An 18426-nucleotide genomic window follows, 5' to 3' on the forward strand; every position below is an offset into this window, starting at 1 on the left:
ATGAAAGTTTTACCTTTGCATTAAAAAAAAATGGATCACTTTATGTCTGTTTGCTCCTTTATATACTCTACAGATGGTGCTGATGAGGTTATTTCTGTGCCAAGATCTCAGTCCCTTCCGCAAGCCTCCATTCTGGTGGGTGGAGTGTCAGACCACAGTAGCTCAGGTATCCCTATGCTATCGGAAAGAGAGGCATCACGTTTAGATAAATTCAAGCAAATTCTGGCTGGCCCCAACACAAACCTTGGTGAGTACTCCTTAACCATTGGTCTTCAACTGGTGGGTTAGGGCAGAGTACTGGGTTGCGACTTGATCTGAGGTGGGCCACAACAGCAGTGCTGCCACCTTACAAATATATGGCAAAAAGTAGTGGGTTCTTCAATGCGTGTTTTAAGTTGAAGTTGGGTCTTTTGTAGCAAGGCTATCTCTGGCAGTTTGATCCCTGCTAAAATGTGATATGTACTTCTCTAGGGATTTAGTTATTTCGTAAGGAACAAAAGTTTTTAGCTTACCTATTTCAGACTTTCAAGGATTTTAAATTGTGATTCTGTTTTATGGCAGGTCTTAATTGGTGTTACAGGGAAATTCCCTTTTTACGTGTTTGGTACTGAACATTGATTTATTCTCTGGTTTCAACTGCACTATTCATGAATGTCCATTTTTATACCACTTCAGCATACATTGTTTTCCCCAAAGAATCCTGGGAACTGTAGTTTTTAAGGGTGCTGGGAATTGTTAGGATACTCCTTTCCTCCTCGCAGAACTACAGTTTACAGCAGGCATCCCCAAACTTCGGCCCTCCAGATGTGTGGACTACAATTCCCATCTTCCCCGACTACTGGTCCTGTTAGCTAGGGATCATGGGAGTTGTAGGCCAAAACATCTGGGGGCCGCAGTTTGGGGATGCCTGTTTTACAGAGTACTCTGAGAGAGAGGGATTGTTGTTAAAGTTAAAGTTTGTTTGAATTGTGTTTGATTTGAAATCAAATATTCTAGTTTTATAAAGTAGCACTTGATTTCATAACCTGATAAGGACTTTGTGCACGTAAATAAAGGTTTATATTGTACCATCTGTATATAAATTGTATAAACTACATAAACTTGTATGCATTGACTGTTTTGTATAACATCCGCTTCTGTTAGGCAAGGGGAGCAGCAGAGAACTGAAATGGCATTCCTTCCTATTCATTTTATATTTATTCTGGAAAGTGAAAATGTTCATTTTCTGAGTTGTTCTTTTTCACCCCCCCCTCACCCCCCCGGTCATTCCTTTGTTCTGTCACCTTCGATCCTTTTGAAAGCCTGGCAGCTTATCTGTTGGCAACAATTTGAAATCCATGTTCACTTTACAACATCAGTTTCATTTCAGCGTTTGATTCGGTTACCCACATTTTGTAGCAGCCCCTCTCAAATTCCCCAAGTGATGCCTAGTATTTCCCCCTGATTTCCTTCCCCAGCTCTTTATAGATCAAATGTAAAGCTGATCACCACTCATGAACATTTTTGAAAATGCAGAGCTGAAGGAAAAGAAAGCCAGTATTTGGCAGCACTAGGACCTTGGAGGAACTGGGATACACAGTGCTGCCCGAGCTCTAGGAACGGAAACTCTAGTTATCTAACAAAAGATATTTAAAAAGCCCTGAGGTCAGTTTGCTATAATAGAGCAAATGGTAAAGACTAGATGAGCTCCTGCTCTGATTTGGGACAGCATGATGGATGGCATCAAAAGCTGCAGAGGGGTGCAGGAGAACCAGTAGGATTGCAGTCTCCCATCAGTTCCCTAGAGCAAGTCATCCACCAGAGCAGGCATAGGCAACCTTGGCTCTCCAGATGTTTTGGAACTACAACTCCCACGATGCCTGACCACTGGCCCTGTTAGCTAGGGATCATGGGATCTGTAGTTCCAAAACATCTGGAGAGCCAATGTTGCCTATGCCTGCACCAAAGTGACTAAGGCTGTTTTCTGGCACAAATCCAGATAATCAGTATCTCTCCTGTGGAAATTGGACTGGAATTTCACCTCCCAGGACACACAGGCTTGGTGGAGGGGCAGAATCTTGTTTCACTTTCCAGATGCTTCTAAGAAGGCAAGAGGTGGATGCAATTCCTTGTACTTTATGCTGAATTCTGAAAGTTCCCCCTCCAAGAGGAGGAAAAGATGAAAATTACACGACAAAAAAGGAAGAGCAGCTTGCTGCCTTTCTCCATCCAATGTTTATCTCTCCCTAATGACTAGATCTTTTAGTGTCTGAGATTTCTGCTCTTTCTTGCTTTTTCTGTGCCTTGTTGGTCAGAGAACCATAAGTTTCAATAGCGTGTGCTCAGATGGTGAGTGTCAGGCTTGGTGGGCTGTCTCTAAAATGCAGCAGATACCATTAAGCCAGCTCTAATATGCTGTCACCTTTCCTACCTCACTCCTGAATGACAGATACTTTGTAAAGCCATTAGGCACCTTATGTACAAGAAGTGTGATCACGGGATTTGCAACAGTGAAATGTCTTTATACCTCTCAGTAATGGGACTTGATTGTTGAGAGATATGGCCAGGTTACAGACAAATTTGGAGCTTGCTTAATTTTTAGAATTAAATTATTATTTTTTCCAAGGATGTGGCATTAGGCTTTCCGGGCATTATGTATTTGTTGGGGACTTGTCTCATCAATTGAGTGAAAGCCAGATTTTTCAAATTTTGGCTAGCCCTGGTCACCAAACACAACTTTTTGGTTACTATGGGCTTACCTTTCCTGTTCCGTGCAACTGTGTGTATGTGGAAATTCAAGTCCTGCTATGTTCAGTTGGGTTACTCCCAGGATGGTATACAGTACATAGGATTAATGTCTTGGTTCCTGATGTGCTACAAATAATGGTTTGACTTCACCCCCAGAGGTGCACTCCATTGTCTCTCGAGACAGATGGATGCCAACCAACCAACATGAGGGCAATCATCTGATGTAGTCTCTTTTTAAGCTTCAGAACTTTGGAGCTGGGGGAGAGAAGGTGGGGTGTCATTTTGGCAGTGGTTAGCTGAGAAGCATCTTGGTTGGTTGCTTGCCTGCTGCCAAAACAGCTAGCACCCTCTTTCCTCTTTGGCAAGGGGGATGAGTAAAAACGTTAGTGAAAAACACTGCATTTTTAAAATACTCTGTATGAGCTGGTACTAAAGGAGCTATAAATGTTTCCAGAGGAAAAACCCTGTATAGGAAGGAAGTTTTATGAAGTACAATTGCTATGCAGATCAACACATATTTCTACAGCTCTCATTTGCCCTTTTGACCATCCACATTAAAATTCTCTCTTAATGATCTTCTAAACATTCTGTGCCTCCTTTCACTTAAGCTCTTATGCAGTTATTTTCTGTTTCTTTCACATCTCCACCTCATCTATTTCGCTATTAAATTTTCCAACTTTCTGCCCTAGTTAGCTAATCTAGCTTGCTTTTTTGTCTAGATTTCTTTCTGAACAGGTTAACTCCTTCAGCACACTTGTATTTGACTTATCAGTTTCTGTATGCATTCAACTGACACTTTTGCTTCATTGAAGATTAAGGGCTTTATTTGCTAGGATTTTTTTTTTAATGAAGCACCTAACAGAGCTATTACTCTAAAAAAAATGCTTGCAGTGGTTTCCATAGTGATATCAAGCCTTTTTAATAAAAGCCATTTTCTGTATGTGCTGTTTGACTTCCCAGATGCTGTTGGGGGAGCTGGAGTTCCATGAATCTATTGTCTTGGAAGAATATTCTAGTTCTTTATAGTTAAATTATGCTAGGATTCTTTTTAATAAGGATGTGAAGCTTATAAATCTAGTTTATCATGTCTATCATTTAATTGTTCATGCAAACCGTTACTTCATGTAGCGATTTACATTCATCTTGCTGAATTAACTGTTTGATGTCGCAGGATGGATAATGCATGTGCAGGAATTGTGGGTACCCTTAAAATTATGATTCTAGAAATATGATACTTAAAGGAAAGTGATAGAAGAATGGATATTGGTTTTGAACACAATACTGCATTGAGTTATGTGTGTGATTTCAAGGAGACCCATAATCTGGCAGTACTCATTAGTTTGAAGCTGGGTGGCCCTATAATTTATAATAGAGAGAGATGTTCTGCCATGTAACTGTGTGGTATAGTTCTATGAATCAAATTGCTGTTAGGTAATATGGTATTTGTTTCAACATAAATCTGCCACAGACTAAATGAGGATTGTGTTGTAGAAACACATAATTGACATATCTGGTTCAGCCATTTTTAGCAAGATATGCAAGCCCCAATGAATTCAGTTGAACTTCAGGAATGTGTAGGTTTATCCCCCTTTCCTGAAAATCTGTTGGAGCCTACCTAGTTAATCTATTAGCTCCGACTGTTGAATATTCCTACGGTCTGTTTCCTACAGCTCCCCCAATAAGGAGAGGTTGGAGAAGCTTAAAGTATTGACTGACTTGTCATCTTTCCTTGCCCTTCCAGGAAAAATAGGGATTCCTGTGTAAGAGGAGCAGGATTAGGTTCTTGGCTGGGAGAAGGAGTTAAACTATTTGCTTCCACAAGAGGTAGTGATGGCCACCAGCTTGGATTTCTTTAAAAGATGATTAGACAAATTCATGGAGGACAAGCCTAATGGCTATGCTGTACCGCCACTATTGGAGCAAGTATGCTTCTGAACCCAATTTGTTTGGAACTTCAGGTGTGGAGAATGCCGTTGTGGTCAGATTGTGTTTCTCATAGGCATTTGGTTGGTAACAGTGAGAACAGGATGCTGGACTAGATGGGACTTTGGGTTGATCCAGCAGGGCTCTTATGGCTTGCGTTGAGGCTTGTAGTGCTAGGGCAAAATTGACTGCCATATCTAATTACCGATTTTAGCAGGGCGACCTAAAATAGCCTATTGAGGACAGAAAAATGCTCAGTGGGCACTGAATGCTTGGCTGATGGTTGGTGGAAATTGGGGCAAGGGAAATTGAGTAGAGTATTCCTGGAAGAAGACATCGGTGGGTGGGTGGCAGCCTAAATGGGAACAGTTGCACAGCAACATTTATGTTTCGGGTCCAACTTGATGACTAATAGCCATTGTTATACAAACTCATAGAAGACATGTCTAAATGCCTCTTTGTAGCTATTCAAGGTAGTGGTCATCACAACATTGATTGTGTGAAGCTATTTTCCTGTGTGAATTTGCTTCATCTGTCAGCCACAAATCTCTTCCATCATCAGTTTTATGGAATGACCCTTAGTATTATGGGACAGAGTAAAATGTTTCTCTCCATCTGCTTTAGCAGCACTGTGCATTGCTTTTGTTAAAACACTTGGTTAAAGACATTTCAGTCTGATGGCTACATCAGGATAGAGATTCTTTGTGATACCTTAATGTTCCCCATCCCTACACTCAAAGTAATTTATCTTCCACCCCCTTGATGTTGCTTAGAGACCCTGGGCTCATTAAATTTGTTGGGTCTAAAGCAAAAAAAGGGAGAGGGGGAAAAGCATTGGTCACTGCTGTTGTCTTCCTTTTAAGAGGAAAAACAGAGTGTGGATGAAGTCTGGGCTTTTAGTTAAAACAACTGGAGTACTTCGCTCCCTGGCAGCTGGAAGAGGAGTTACTCCTACCAATGGAATTTTTCTCGCAAAAGAAAATGAGCTGCTACATACCAGTACCTCACAAGTGCCTTTATTGTCAGAGAACATCCCTGTAAGATTTCTTGACATTGTCCATCATCACTTTCATCATTATATATTTTTCTCCATTAGTTGTTGTTGTTGTTTTTTAAAAATGGTGCCTCTCAAACTAACATCCTAGCTGTCCTGTTACTTTTACGGCTATCACTTGGTTTTCTAGCTTTTCTGGTTTGTTTCTGTATGGTAAAATAAATCTACTTGGTTCGAGAATGGACCTGTAGGACAGCCCACTTCTGCAAAGACCAATTAAATCCCCATCACATAAAAGAGCCAGGGCTCTTTCATTTCAAGGTTGTGATGACATGGCTCAGAGAGCCCTCTGATTTTCAAGCTTTTTCGAAAAGGTTTGTTGTAGGAGAGATGGCAGACTGCTGTTGTATCCATGTGCATATTAGTCCCAGAACAAAGGACCAGGGCACTTATTGAGTGGCCAGCCATTTCCAACTGGAAAGTCTCTTGAATTTCTGTCCTTTTTAATAGACAATGTCTGGCTGGGAGAATGAATTCCACCTTTGGAATACAGGAAGCCTGTATTGGATCTCAATATGCAATGCAAGGCCAACTGGAGAAGATGACATATTATGGGGGTTTTCATTGCTCATTCAAAAGAGAGGAGTTTGAAACAAATGCTGAACGATTACAGTGGTACCTCGGTTTATGAACTTAATCCGTTCCGGAAGTCTGTTCTTAAACCAAAACTGTTCTTAAACCGAGGTACCACTGTTATTGGAACCTAAAGATTGGGGGCATGCCACTCCTTACACGACATAATAATAAGAATGAGGAAATCCTACTTAAAGTACATACAGAATGTTCAGAATTGACTTAACAACACTTAACAGGATGGGGGTGGGTAAGATTTGACATTTCTGCTGTTTAACACCATGCTGCTCAGCAAAGGAAATTGAATACTCAGATGTACCAGCCGCTAAACTGTTGAACTTTTTTGTGTGTGCCTTAGGAAACTTGAGTATTAAATGGATCATATTAAATGGATCAGATTCTAGACCAAGGGTTCTCAACCATTTGGGTTTTATGGACACATTGGGAATTTTGAGAGTGTTGTGGGTACCATCACAAAATGGGCAGTGGGGTGTGTGGCCTGTCCAAAAGTGGCTGCTGTGGGGTGTTGCCAGGCTATTTATTCTAAATATGAGAGCAAACTCACTCAACCAGTGGTTGAAACACATTTCCCCAGCCTTTTGTGATGCTTGATACATTTCAAAGAAGGCAAACTGGAGAGGATGAGGTTTTACTCCATTTCTTGGGCAGGTTACTTTGGAGTACAATGCAATATACCTTATCCACCCAGGTCACCCCAATTTAACTTCAAATAATTTGCACTGCATCCAAAATTAATATCCCACTGGCAGGCAGTTTTGGGAGGGGTGGTTGCTGAGCATCTTATGTGATCTGTGCCATTTGGCTGCCATCTTGGATCCTCCCCATTTGTAATGCAATCACTGTTGCCTGTCAGATTAGCACATCTGAGGGAATGGGTTGCCTTTCTGGAAGTGACCACAACCAGCATGCATTGGCAGGACCCACGTCCTCTTAACCATTAGGACGTGTGACAAAATGGATTTCTGAGGTAATGGGTGTCAGATTATTCGCTTTGAGCAATATCCTTTCTCATTTCATTTTCATTTTATAGGATCTTTCTAATTTTTTACCTCATTTAAAAACCCAGCATTTGAAATACTTGCAGCCAACCTGTTGCAGGGATAAATGATGTGTTGGATTTGCACCTGCTTATAGTCTTCTGTAGTATTGTGAAAGTAACCTTGCTGTGGCATAATCAAAGTAGTGGTGAACGAGGGGTTTGCAGTTGTTTACTAAGAAGCAACCAGCTTCTCTTTTTAAAATGTCTTGCCTATGATCAATGTAAACCTGTATAGACTTTTGCTATTTTAGTCATGGGAAGCTAGAAAAAGAGGGTCCGTATGATGCCATACAATATTAACCTTTTCCTAATTAAATCCTGTAGAACATTGGCTGTGAAATCAGCAGTATTGAGAGAGTAGTGAATGTAATTAGACTTTTTGGAAGTGTTTGTTTACAGTTGATTTCAGACAGAACTGTTTTTATATGCACAAAGCAGATGGTAATATTTGACACTAGATCCTTATTGGAATATGTTAAAGTCTCAATTTAAACCTTTTAAACACTTACTGTGAAATGCAGTCTTTGTCTTTTTCATTTAAAATGAGGGAGAGTAAAGTGCTTAATTTCTGGGATTGGGATTATACACACACATACCTCGCCCATCTGGCTGGGTTGTCAACAGTATGCAATCTGCACCCCCTGGGTTGCTTTTGACCCACTCCTAATCTTTTGTGGCTCACAACATACCACTAAGCAGGGAGAAGGAATAATCTTTTCTGCAGTCCATCTTCTTTTCAACTGTTCCCTTGTCACATGGATTGCGGAGAGAAGAGAATTTTAAACCTTTCTCCCTCTCCCTCCTAAAAAAAACCCACTCCTCTCACCATCCTGATGAAAATTGTCACCCTCTGTTGTTATTAAATTTAGGAAAAAACTTAGTAGTAACATGGCCAGTAGTAATTGGGGTTGTTGGGGAGGGAAGAGTGTGCCAGCTGAGGTAGGATTACCTAGCAGGAAAATCAAAGACGGATAAGAGAGGGAGTATAAAGTATTCCTGGTCCCATCTGCTGCCATTTCTGACCCTGCATATTGCTGACAGATTCCTTCCAAGAGAATTCAGCTTTTTCATGGGAAAAGGTTGTCCACTCCTAATCTCATTGATGTAGTCTTTTTAAAGGGGAAGGAAACCCACAACACCCTTCTCTGCATTTATGAAGGGATCAACTGCCAGGCAAACAGGTTTCTTTCACTTACGGCATCTGGTAATGATAGAGCTTGCATTAATTATCTCTTGGCTGAGACAAGGCTGTCAAGTAGCCAAACCTCAGGAGAAAATGGGTGATATCCAGTGATGTGTCTGCCTGCATGTGCAATGAAGATCCACTTGCACAGTGGGACTTATGATTTCTCTTCCCCCATCTGCATGCCTCCAAATTCTGCCCTAGATCATTCTTCAGTCATCTGGAGCATATTTGGGTTAGCAGGCCACACCAGGGGAACTGCAGGGTGCAAGGAGAAGCTTAATCTTGAGCTCCTTGTCCCTATATACAAATGGATTTCTTGCAAATCCAGTACCTTTTTCATTCTTGGGCTTGGCAAAATGCCAGTTCTGTGTGCTTATTGCCCACTATCCCTGTCTCTGGCTGTTTACCAATCTCGCCCAACTTTTTAAAAAATGAGTGGGACCGGTGAACTAAAAAAGGAAGAAAAATCCCGAATGCTAATGCAACCTTTTTTTACTGCATCTTTTGGATTACGGCCATGTGCATCCAGAAGTCACAAGTGGGCAGACTATGACTAGCCTTGCAGGGATGAGGGCATAGGTTCCTGGTCTTTCTAACAGATGGCTCCATGACACTTCTGAAAGGTGAACCTTTTTTCTAATTCAAATACAAGATGGCCTGCTGAGGAATTGGCTTGCTGCCTTACTGTTCAAGTATGTTTTGAGACTTGCTTCTATAGCTTTATTTTCTTGGCTTGTAACTATAGCTCTCTCAGCTATAGTTGACAGTGTGGATCTATGAGCCTTATTCAGGTTCCTCAGCACTGCTGGCCAGCCAGACACTTTTTAAGAATGTTTGAATGATCAGAAGCAGCCTGCATTTGTAGTGAGCAGTTATGTAGCTGCTGCTGTGTCATAAACTTCAATATTATCTACCTACCACGACTACTGGTGTTTGGGATAGTCTCAGGAATGTGTTGTGCCTAAGAAGATATAATTGAATTAATCTGCTGCTTGCTAAAATGATGTTTAAAATTGCAAGTAATGCTTAAATGCTTCTTGAAATGGATAAAATAAGGTGTAATTAACCAAATGTGCTGAAATATTTCTATTAATATATCTTGTGCTGTAGTAGGACTAGACAACTTGATTTTCGAATTGGGCTTTGAGGGAGAATTTAGAAAGTGACATTGAAGATAACTCCCTCTTTTATATTAAATGGCATTATACTAAATTATATTAAAATCTGTTTCTCTCCAAGTTGCCAAGTGTTACAACAGGGTGTGATCAAAGAGAGCCAGCCATTTGTGCTGGACTGGGAGTTGGGAGACCAGGGTTCAAATCCCCACTCAACCACGAAGGCCCATTGGGTGAGCTTGGGCCAGTCACTGTCTCTATCTAGCTTACTTCACAGGGTGGCCGTGAGGGTAAAATGGGTGAGGGGAGGAGTGTGTATGTCACCTTGAGCTGCTTAGAGAAAAAGGTGAGATATAAAATACTACTACTACTGTTGTTGTTGTTTAGTCGTTTAGTCGTGTCCGACTCTTCGTGATCCCATGGAGCAAACTACGCCAGGCACTCCTTTCTTCCACTGCCTCCTGCAGTTTGGTCAAACTCATGTTCGTAGCTTCGAGAACACTGCCCAACCATCTCGTCCTCTGTCATCCCCTTCTCCTTGTGCCCTCAATCTTTCCCAGAATCAGGGTCTTTTCCAGGGAGTCTTCTCTTCTCATGAGGTGGCCAAAGTATTGGAGCCTCAGCTTCAGGATCTGTCCTTCCAGTGAGCACTCAGGGCTGATTTCCTTCAGGATGGATAGGTTTGATCTTCTTGCAGTCCATGGGACTCTCAAGAGTCTCCTCCAGCACCATAATTCAAAAGCATCAATTCTTCAGCGATCAGCCTTCTTTATGGTCCAGCTCTCACTTCCATACATCATTTTGGGAAAACCATAGCTTTAATTATACGGACCTTTGTTGGCAGGGTGATGTCTCTGCTTTTTAAGATGTTGACTAGGTTTGTCATTGCTTTTCTCCCAATAAGCAAGCGTCTTTTAATTTCGTGACTGCTGTCACAATCTGCAGTGATCATGGAACCCAAGAAAGTAAAATCTCTCACTGCCTCCATTTCTTCCCCTTCTATTTGCCAGGAGGTGATGGGACCAGTGGCCATGATCTTGGTTTTTTTGATGTTGAGCTTCAGACCATATTTTGCTCTCTCCTCTTTCACCCTCATTAAAAGGTTCTTTAATTCCTCCTCACTTTCTGCCATCAAAGTTTGACTTCACTCTCCAGGATGTCTGGCTAAAGGTCAGCAACCACACTACCTGAGGTGTATGATACCTCCATATCTTTCTGGTATAATGCCTCTGTATTCTTGCCACCTCTTCTTGATGTCTTCTGCTTCTGTTAGGTCCTTTCCACTTTTGTCCTTTATTGTAATCTTTGTACGAAATGTTCCTTTCATATCTCCAATTTTCCTGAACAAATTTCTGGATTTCCCCATTCACCAACGTTTGCCCCATCCCCAGCTATAGAAAGATGGGTGGCAACCAGGCAGGTAAGCCCACCTACCCTGTGGTGGTGGGGGAGTGGAAATTTTTGGGATTCTGCAAGGGATTTTGGGATTTGTTTACATGAGTCTGCCTTGTGCTTTTGTTTACGTGAGTCTGCCCTGTGCCTTTGACTCAGGGGTTCAGGAGCTAATCAAGAAGGAAGCTGCGGTACAATAGGCTGAGATAAGACAAGTGAGCCTGACCGAGGCCCCCTTTGGAATCGGAGGCCCGGGCCAAATGGCCTATATGGCCCACCCTCTGTTTGGGCCTACCGATACTGGAGAGATGCCTTTCATCTGAATCTGCCATGGTTGGCCATTTTATTCTGCCTGTTCTGTGTACAGGATTTATATAGGTGGTGTTTTAAAACATTTTTTAATAATAATAATAATAATAATAATAATAATAATAATAATATGTAAGAAAGCTCAAACAACACCACAGCTGGCTCTTCAAGACAATCCACTTCAACTTGCTTCATGATAGGGTGCCTTTTATAAGTGCCACACAAGCTAAGAAATTCTCAGTTCCATTCCAGATTGTATAGTCTTCACTGGTCAGTTGTTAGCAAACTGAAAGAGACAGCATGGTTTCAGTAACAACAGTGAAATTCCTTATATTTCTTTCTGAGTTGCAACACCTGTATGATCTATGCTTTATGAAGGCAGCTTTATCTTGCAGGTGACTAGTGGATGCAATGTGCCATATAATTCCAGTCCAGATTGCATATGTGCCAGTAAATTGCAGTATGCGTGTTTTTATTTCCAAAGATAAAAGGATGTGACCAGCCCTGTGGCTTTGGAAGTAGCCCTGAAGTAGGTCTGGGGGAACCTGCCAATCTTGAAATGTTTTTTTAACTACTACTATGGCTCCCTGACTATTGGCTCTGCTGCCTAGGGTTGATGGGAGTTGTACTTCCACAGTGTCTGTAGGATGGCCACAGCCTTCCTTATTGCTGCGAAGTTTCCAAAGTGCAGTGCAACTGTACTGTGATACAGGTTTTTCTCCCTCTGCTGGGGTGCTGTAAGATCAAACTGTTAATTTCGTTGCAGACCACTGAAGCTCCTTATTCTTGTTCTTTAGGATTATGTGACACAAGATACATGTTATTATTTTTTTCTATTCGGTGATGATGTTTAGAGCCCAAAGTTGTGGTCAACTGTTCTTATGCTTCATGTACAGTGCCTTGTATGATATATACCGTATTTTTCCGTGTATAAGACTAGGTCCCCCCCCCAAATGTCAAAAATTAAGGGGCATCTTATACACGGGGCCATCTCGCCCCCCCCCCCAATTTTCTTATATCTGAATCCCCCAAAATAGGGGAATCGTATAGACAGAAAAATACGGCAACTTGTTAATGTTGTATAGCTTTATATGTAACTTGGTATTTTTCTATTCAAGTGACCTTAATTTGAATGCTTTTTGGTGCCGGTTTCTTACTGAAGTTTGCTCTTTCTTTTTTGTTGGGAGAGTAGAAGAATTACGGAAGTTGAGCTGGTCAGGAATCCCAAAAGCAGTTCGGCCAATTACATGGAAGCTCCTTTCAGTAAGTACTTCAGTATTTTGTGATGATAGTGTTATTTTTCTCGCCACATATAATTTTGCTTGAGTCATAGCTAATCAGTAGCGCTCCAAAATAGTGTGACAAAAAGGACGTTGTTCTGTTCTCAATTTCAAGCTTGGTTTGTCATAAGAGAATAGAGTAGTAAATCATGACAAGTGCTGTATTTTTCTTTGTTGCCCCACCCCCGCTCCTAAACGCCTTGTAGTGTTAAATAAAAAAATAGTTTCAGACAATAAAGTTAAGTATATTCCAACTATGTGCATATGTGTGTTTCTTACAGTATTGGTGTAAATTAGAAATTGGTGTTTATTGATACTGGTGTTAAGTAGAATTGTTTCCTTGCTTAGTGGCAAAATGTTTTGAGGAAGGTGTATATATCTATGGTATCTTGCACCCAAGTGAACATGAATGCTGCTTCATCAGCGAATATTCATGTTGGCTTTTTAACATTCCAAGTTACACATCCCACAGTTTAGCACTGTTGAATTTTTTAGAGAAGACTTAAAACAGTGTTCATTTTTACCCCCTTTTTTGAGGAAGATCAATCTGTGGGGAATGTGAAGTGTTCACTTCAGAAGAGGTCTGATTTCCAGTGTTTAAAAAGATTCTTTCTTGCTAATGAGTCTCAATAAATTTCCAGGCTTAGTGCTTTCTAATCCAAAATTCAGATGCAGCTCTTAACAGTGAATATTTAATAAGTAGTCTCTTGCAATTAAAATTAAGTACACAGAATGCATTAGCTGTTTTTTTCTCCTACCCCTGGTAAAGTATACCTTTAAAATGCTGACTCTTCATCCTGAAGTTCAAGCTGAGTTAGGCCATCTATTTGCCCTATGCTGCTGGCTTGATAGAAGAATGGGAAAAGCTATAAGCCATGTTGGCTGTAAGGTTATTACTTTGATTAGATTGGGAATTTTTAAAAAGAAGCATGGCAGAAATTGTATAATGTTCCACACTCCTTCCTTGTCCCTGCTTCCTTGAATCCATGCCTCCCACCCAAAGTCAGTGTCCCTAAGATGGATTTCTTATTGAGCACTTCTCTACCATTTGAAATGATGGTGTTTTGTCCCCTGGTCTCTGAATATTTGATATGGTAGTGATCTTATGTAGTAGAAGAAATGCTTTATTTCATGCTGTATTGAGATGTTTGTAACCTGCCCTGGGACTGCATGGTGAAGGGTGAGCTTTAAATATAAGTAAATAAGTGTTTTTTAAACAATTGGCAGTAAAAAGAAAACATATTAGAATTAGAAGAAAGAACAAAGGTTCTCTGAATAGCCATTAATTTGACATAAACATCCCCATTTTGTCTGAATGTCTTCTAATTTGTCCACATGCACAGATGAGCCCTTGAAGTATAATTTTAAATAAGGCTGTAAGATCTCCTAAAGCCAGAAGGAGAAGTAAATGATTTGAACTAGTGGCTAATGTGTGCTTTCTTAGCTGCAAAAATAAAACATGGCTTGCAAGGGAACAGGATATTGAACTTTTCTAACAGAGAGGGTGTGTTGATTAATCTTTGAAACTGATTAGCAGCAAATGTCTGTTCTAAGGAAAATATTGGTGTATTTAGTCATAAATTAAATTGCTTTCTAATGGGACAAATAATGTATTCTGAAGAGTACAGACTCCTGAAAAAGAAATGCAGTCTTGACATCTTAATATCCTAGCTCACTACTTTGCATAAGGTTAAATATTGAATTCTAGAGATTGCATCTGAAGCTGATACAATATATGGGAAACTTTGTCTTTCTCCAACTTACTGTTTCAACAGAAATATTTAGCTGCTGTCAGGGCTGGTCCAAGACATTTTGTAGTCTGAAGTAAACAAAAGGATGGCGCCACCTATTCAAAATGCAGAAGTTGTTTGGACTAGCTGTTGGGTCTGTTGTCAATAATGCCATGGAAACAGTGTCCTGTGCTACACTTGAGGGTAGCAGGCTAGCTAGGGATCACACAGCTATCTTCCGAAACCTCACTGCCACTTTCTGCCCCCAACATCTGGTTCTTGAGGCTGCTGCCTAATGGTTGGCTCTGATTGGTGCTGAAAATGAAATGCCCATAGAAACGTTCCAATAATGTATATTGGCATGGAAACTTTTATTCATGTCCTTGGCACCAGTGTAATAGATAAAAAGTTGGATCTCTGCGAGAGAGACATGAGCCCAGAGCCCAGATGAACCATGAAGCTTGCTGGCCGCCTTTGGACAAGTCACTGACCAAGTTCAGACATAGTGATCTTTCTAATTATGACTCCACCCCCCCCCCCTGCACACTAGCTCTTCCCTTTGGTTGTGTGCCATAATGCAAATCTTCCAGGTTTTGTTAAACCACAGCCACCCATTGAATTTGGATAGCAACACTGATATATTCTCTACTTACAAACCAGAATATGAAATTGATATGAAATCAGTTTCCTGATTTGGTTGTAATTGGAAGTTTAACAAACCCTGAAAGATTCCCCTTACAACAGATGAGATTCCATTTAAAACCCTTGTTTGAATAAACCTTGGTTTATTAGACCGAGTTGGTTACGTTTGAAATTAGCCATTGTCGCCAGGCCTATGACACCTGTGGATTCTTCCTTTTTAGGTCTGAGGTGTGACTTCTTCCTATTCTCAGACTGACATTATAGGGTGGCTTATGAAAGATAAAATGGGGCTGTTAAGTGCTTATCTGGATAATAAGTGTATCTTTTCTTTTTGACTTTGACTTCAGATGAAAGATTTGAGAAAGTGGTAGCTAACTGCTTGAGTCCATTCCTTGGCTGTATTTATGTGAAAGACTTAATAGAACAGGAAACATGAGGATCCAGTAAATTGAGGAAATAGCTATCTTTTGATTTAGCTTTTAAGATAAGCAGTTTTAACGTTGATAGCTTCATTTTCCCAGACTTTTTATAACTTGTGTGCAATGTTTATAAACTAGTTGAGTTCTCATACTACCAGCATAGTCTGTAACACTTTATACAAATGGCTTTACAGAAACACTTCCTGCATTGTATACACCAAGCACATAGGCTTGATTACTTAAATCCAGATGAGCTTATTGATTTGCATCAAAGCTTTTTATTACTTGTTGAATTGTTTTGTACACAACACTTCCCCTACTTCATAGACTGTAGCCTTGTTCTTTTGAAGGTTGTAAAAGTTTTTCAATACTGTAGATCCCTGAATCATTTCACTTAATAGTATTGGTACTTTGCCATGCATACACAAATACTTGCTTAATTTACATTAAGTTTCTTTTATCTTGTCTTCTGGGGTGTGATATATTAATCTTGTCCAAACTTTGTCAGAAGTGCTCTGGTGTGCAACATATGGTTTGATTGCTCTGAAGCTTTTCATTTTTCATCAACAGCTATTTCTCACTTTCATTTTCTTTTCAGAATGTTTTAAGCACTCAATCCAAAATCCAAAATGTTTAATCTACTGAGTAATAGGACTGCAGGGGGAAAAAACCCCTCTTCTACAAAGACAAATACATTCCCTTTTAAAAATACTGTTGATTCCCATAGGGATGTGATTGGAGAAAGCATTTTCTGGTTGCAAGCCATAACTGTGGGTCATAATTTTTTAGCTCCTCTCCCACCAACTCACCCATCACCCTAGCTGACATTTTCCTTTCATGGGAGGAGATGCATACATTTTAAAGACTGCTCTTTGTGTGTCTCCAAAGTGTTGGGGACAGACTAAATTTATTCTGGAGAAGCACCACTTCTTGATTCTGACCAAGTCTGAAGTGGCACACTTCACTTTGGACTGTGAAGCGAATGTGCACACAGTGACCCAGTATAATTCCTCAGTGCGATTTAGAAAATATAAGTACAGTAGCCACAGCTAGTTTGCTCAAGCTTCCCTACCTATGGTTTGGGTTACACATTCTTTTTGTTAGGCTGTATATGGTCTCTGTTGTAGCCTGTTATATGAAGTGGAGAAACTATTTACAGGCATCTTAGACTGGGAACTTTTTGGAGCTATCACCTCTTAGAGTAGGCAATATTGGGTTAGATGAGGGTTTCTTAAACTTGGGTCTCCAGCTGTTTTTGGACTACAATCCCCCTCATCCCTGACCCACTGGCCCAGCTGGCTAGGGATTATGGGAGTTGTAGTCCAACAACAGCTGGGGACCCAAGTTTGGGGAACCCTAGTCTCGATAAACCAGTGGAACGACTTTGAATAATACACCACATAAATGGAAGAGAGATGCAATCCTATATTGAAGTGAATGCTTTCTTTAAATGAGGAACAAAATGGATGGGGTTTTTTCATTGAATGCAAGGCCCGCTTTGAACGTACACCCCTGGTTCATAAAATATGGATTATGAACTCCAAAAAGAGTTGGAGGTCAAGTGATCTGTGCAAGTGGGAGAGGTTCTGGTTTGTTTTAAGTCAGAGATCCCCAGTTTGGATGTAATGAGGAACCTTGGCTTAAAACCAGGATACCTGCCCCAAGGCCAGTGCAAGATGAAAGATGTAGCCATGGTTTGTGAAACTCTTAATTTGCACCGTAAATGGGCCATAGAACCATTTTCAAGGGAAGGAGAGTTTTTAATGAACAATTGGTAAACAAGTTTTCTACAATTTCAAATGTGTGTCACTTTTTAGGGTTACCTGCCTGCAAATATAGATCGGAGAGAAGGCACTTTACAAAGGAAGCGGAAAGAGTATTTTGCTTTTGTGGAACAATATTATGATTCAAGAAATGAAGAAACTCATCAGGATACATACAGACAGGTGAAGGAACTGAAAAATGTCTCCAGTTAAACGAAATTTCACATGCATTCCAATGCCTTTTTCAATATTACATCACATTATTTCTGAGAGTGCTCCTGGCTTTCTGAGAGAGCTTCTCATTGGCAGGAACACCCTTCCAGGCACACAAAGAGCAATGGAACCAGGCTGTCCAGATTTTCCTTTCTGTGGCTAACTTCCTTTTTCGTTCATTTTCTTAATTTATAGTTAACCTTGGATACAGAGATGGCCTTTGCATGTTTAGCGCACTGGTTTCCAAATCTTCTGTCTTCATAGAATACTTTGCTCATTGACTTTGGGAATAGGGTTGCCAGACTCAATATAGGACAGGACTTCTGTGCCTTTAATTGCCCTGCTCTCTCTTGAGTCTAGAAACCTTAAAGAGAAACCGGCAGACCCTTTGTTTAATTTCCAAGCAAAGGGTCTGTTGGTTTCTCTTTAAGGTTTCCAGACTCAAAAGAGAGCAGGGCAATCAAAGTCACAGAAGTCCTGTCCTCTATTGAGTCTGGCAACCCTATTTGGGAACGCCTGGGCAGTTGCCAGTGTGAATTTTGCACATTTAAAATACTGGCGCAGCCTTTCGTAGAGGTCAATTTGCACGGAGCACTCACTGGCTAAGGCAGCTGGGCTTCTCCATTGCCACACCTGAATAGAGTCTGCATCTTGGAATGCACCTGACATTCTACTGCATCTTAACCTTGTTTAGAAAGTGTAGTGAGGAAACTGTCTTTCAGGGAAGTCTGTTGGCCATTATTGGTATTCTCCCTGTGAAATCCCTGATAGGTGTCCAAGATATTCTAAGATTCCTAGGAACAAAGTTTAAAAACCATGAAAGCAATGGAAGGGAAGGGATAACCCAGACCTTCAGGAAGCCTTTCTTGAGGGGCTAATAGAAGGAACACTGGAGAGCTAATGCAACTTGTAAAATATTACAAAATCGATCCTCTCAGCCAGATGTTTCCCTGTAGCCTTGTACCATTTACCTTGTGGATATGTCTTTAATATTTGTGTTGTGCTTTGTCTGCATTTTGAAGGAGTTTGTGCAGGCAGCA

The 18426-nt window shown here is 40.7% G+C and overlaps 1 protein-coding gene across 3 annotated transcripts in view; it reads left to right on the forward strand.

Moving 5' to 3' along the window:
- TBC1D22A (TBC1 domain family member 22A) overlaps positions 1-18426 on the forward strand; it is a 116011-nt gene that overhangs the window by 13572 nt on the left and 84013 nt on the right. For all 3 annotated transcript variants that reach the window (XM_035128569.2, XM_035128570.2, XM_035128568.2), the window contains 3 exons: positions 74-247; positions 12532-12602; positions 17228-17356. In XM_035128569.2, coding sequence (XP_034984460.1) covers positions 74-247; positions 12532-12602; positions 17228-17356 — 374 coding nt within the window. The remainder of the gene's footprint in view (positions 1-73; positions 248-12531; positions 12603-17227; positions 17357-18426) is intronic.

The sequence above is a fragment of the Zootoca vivipara genome, chromosome 10 (assembly GCF_963506605.1).
Source record: "Zootoca vivipara chromosome 10, rZooViv1.1, whole genome shotgun sequence".
In the NCBI taxonomy this organism is placed as follows: domain Eukaryota; kingdom Metazoa; phylum Chordata; class Lepidosauria; order Squamata; family Lacertidae; genus Zootoca; species Zootoca vivipara.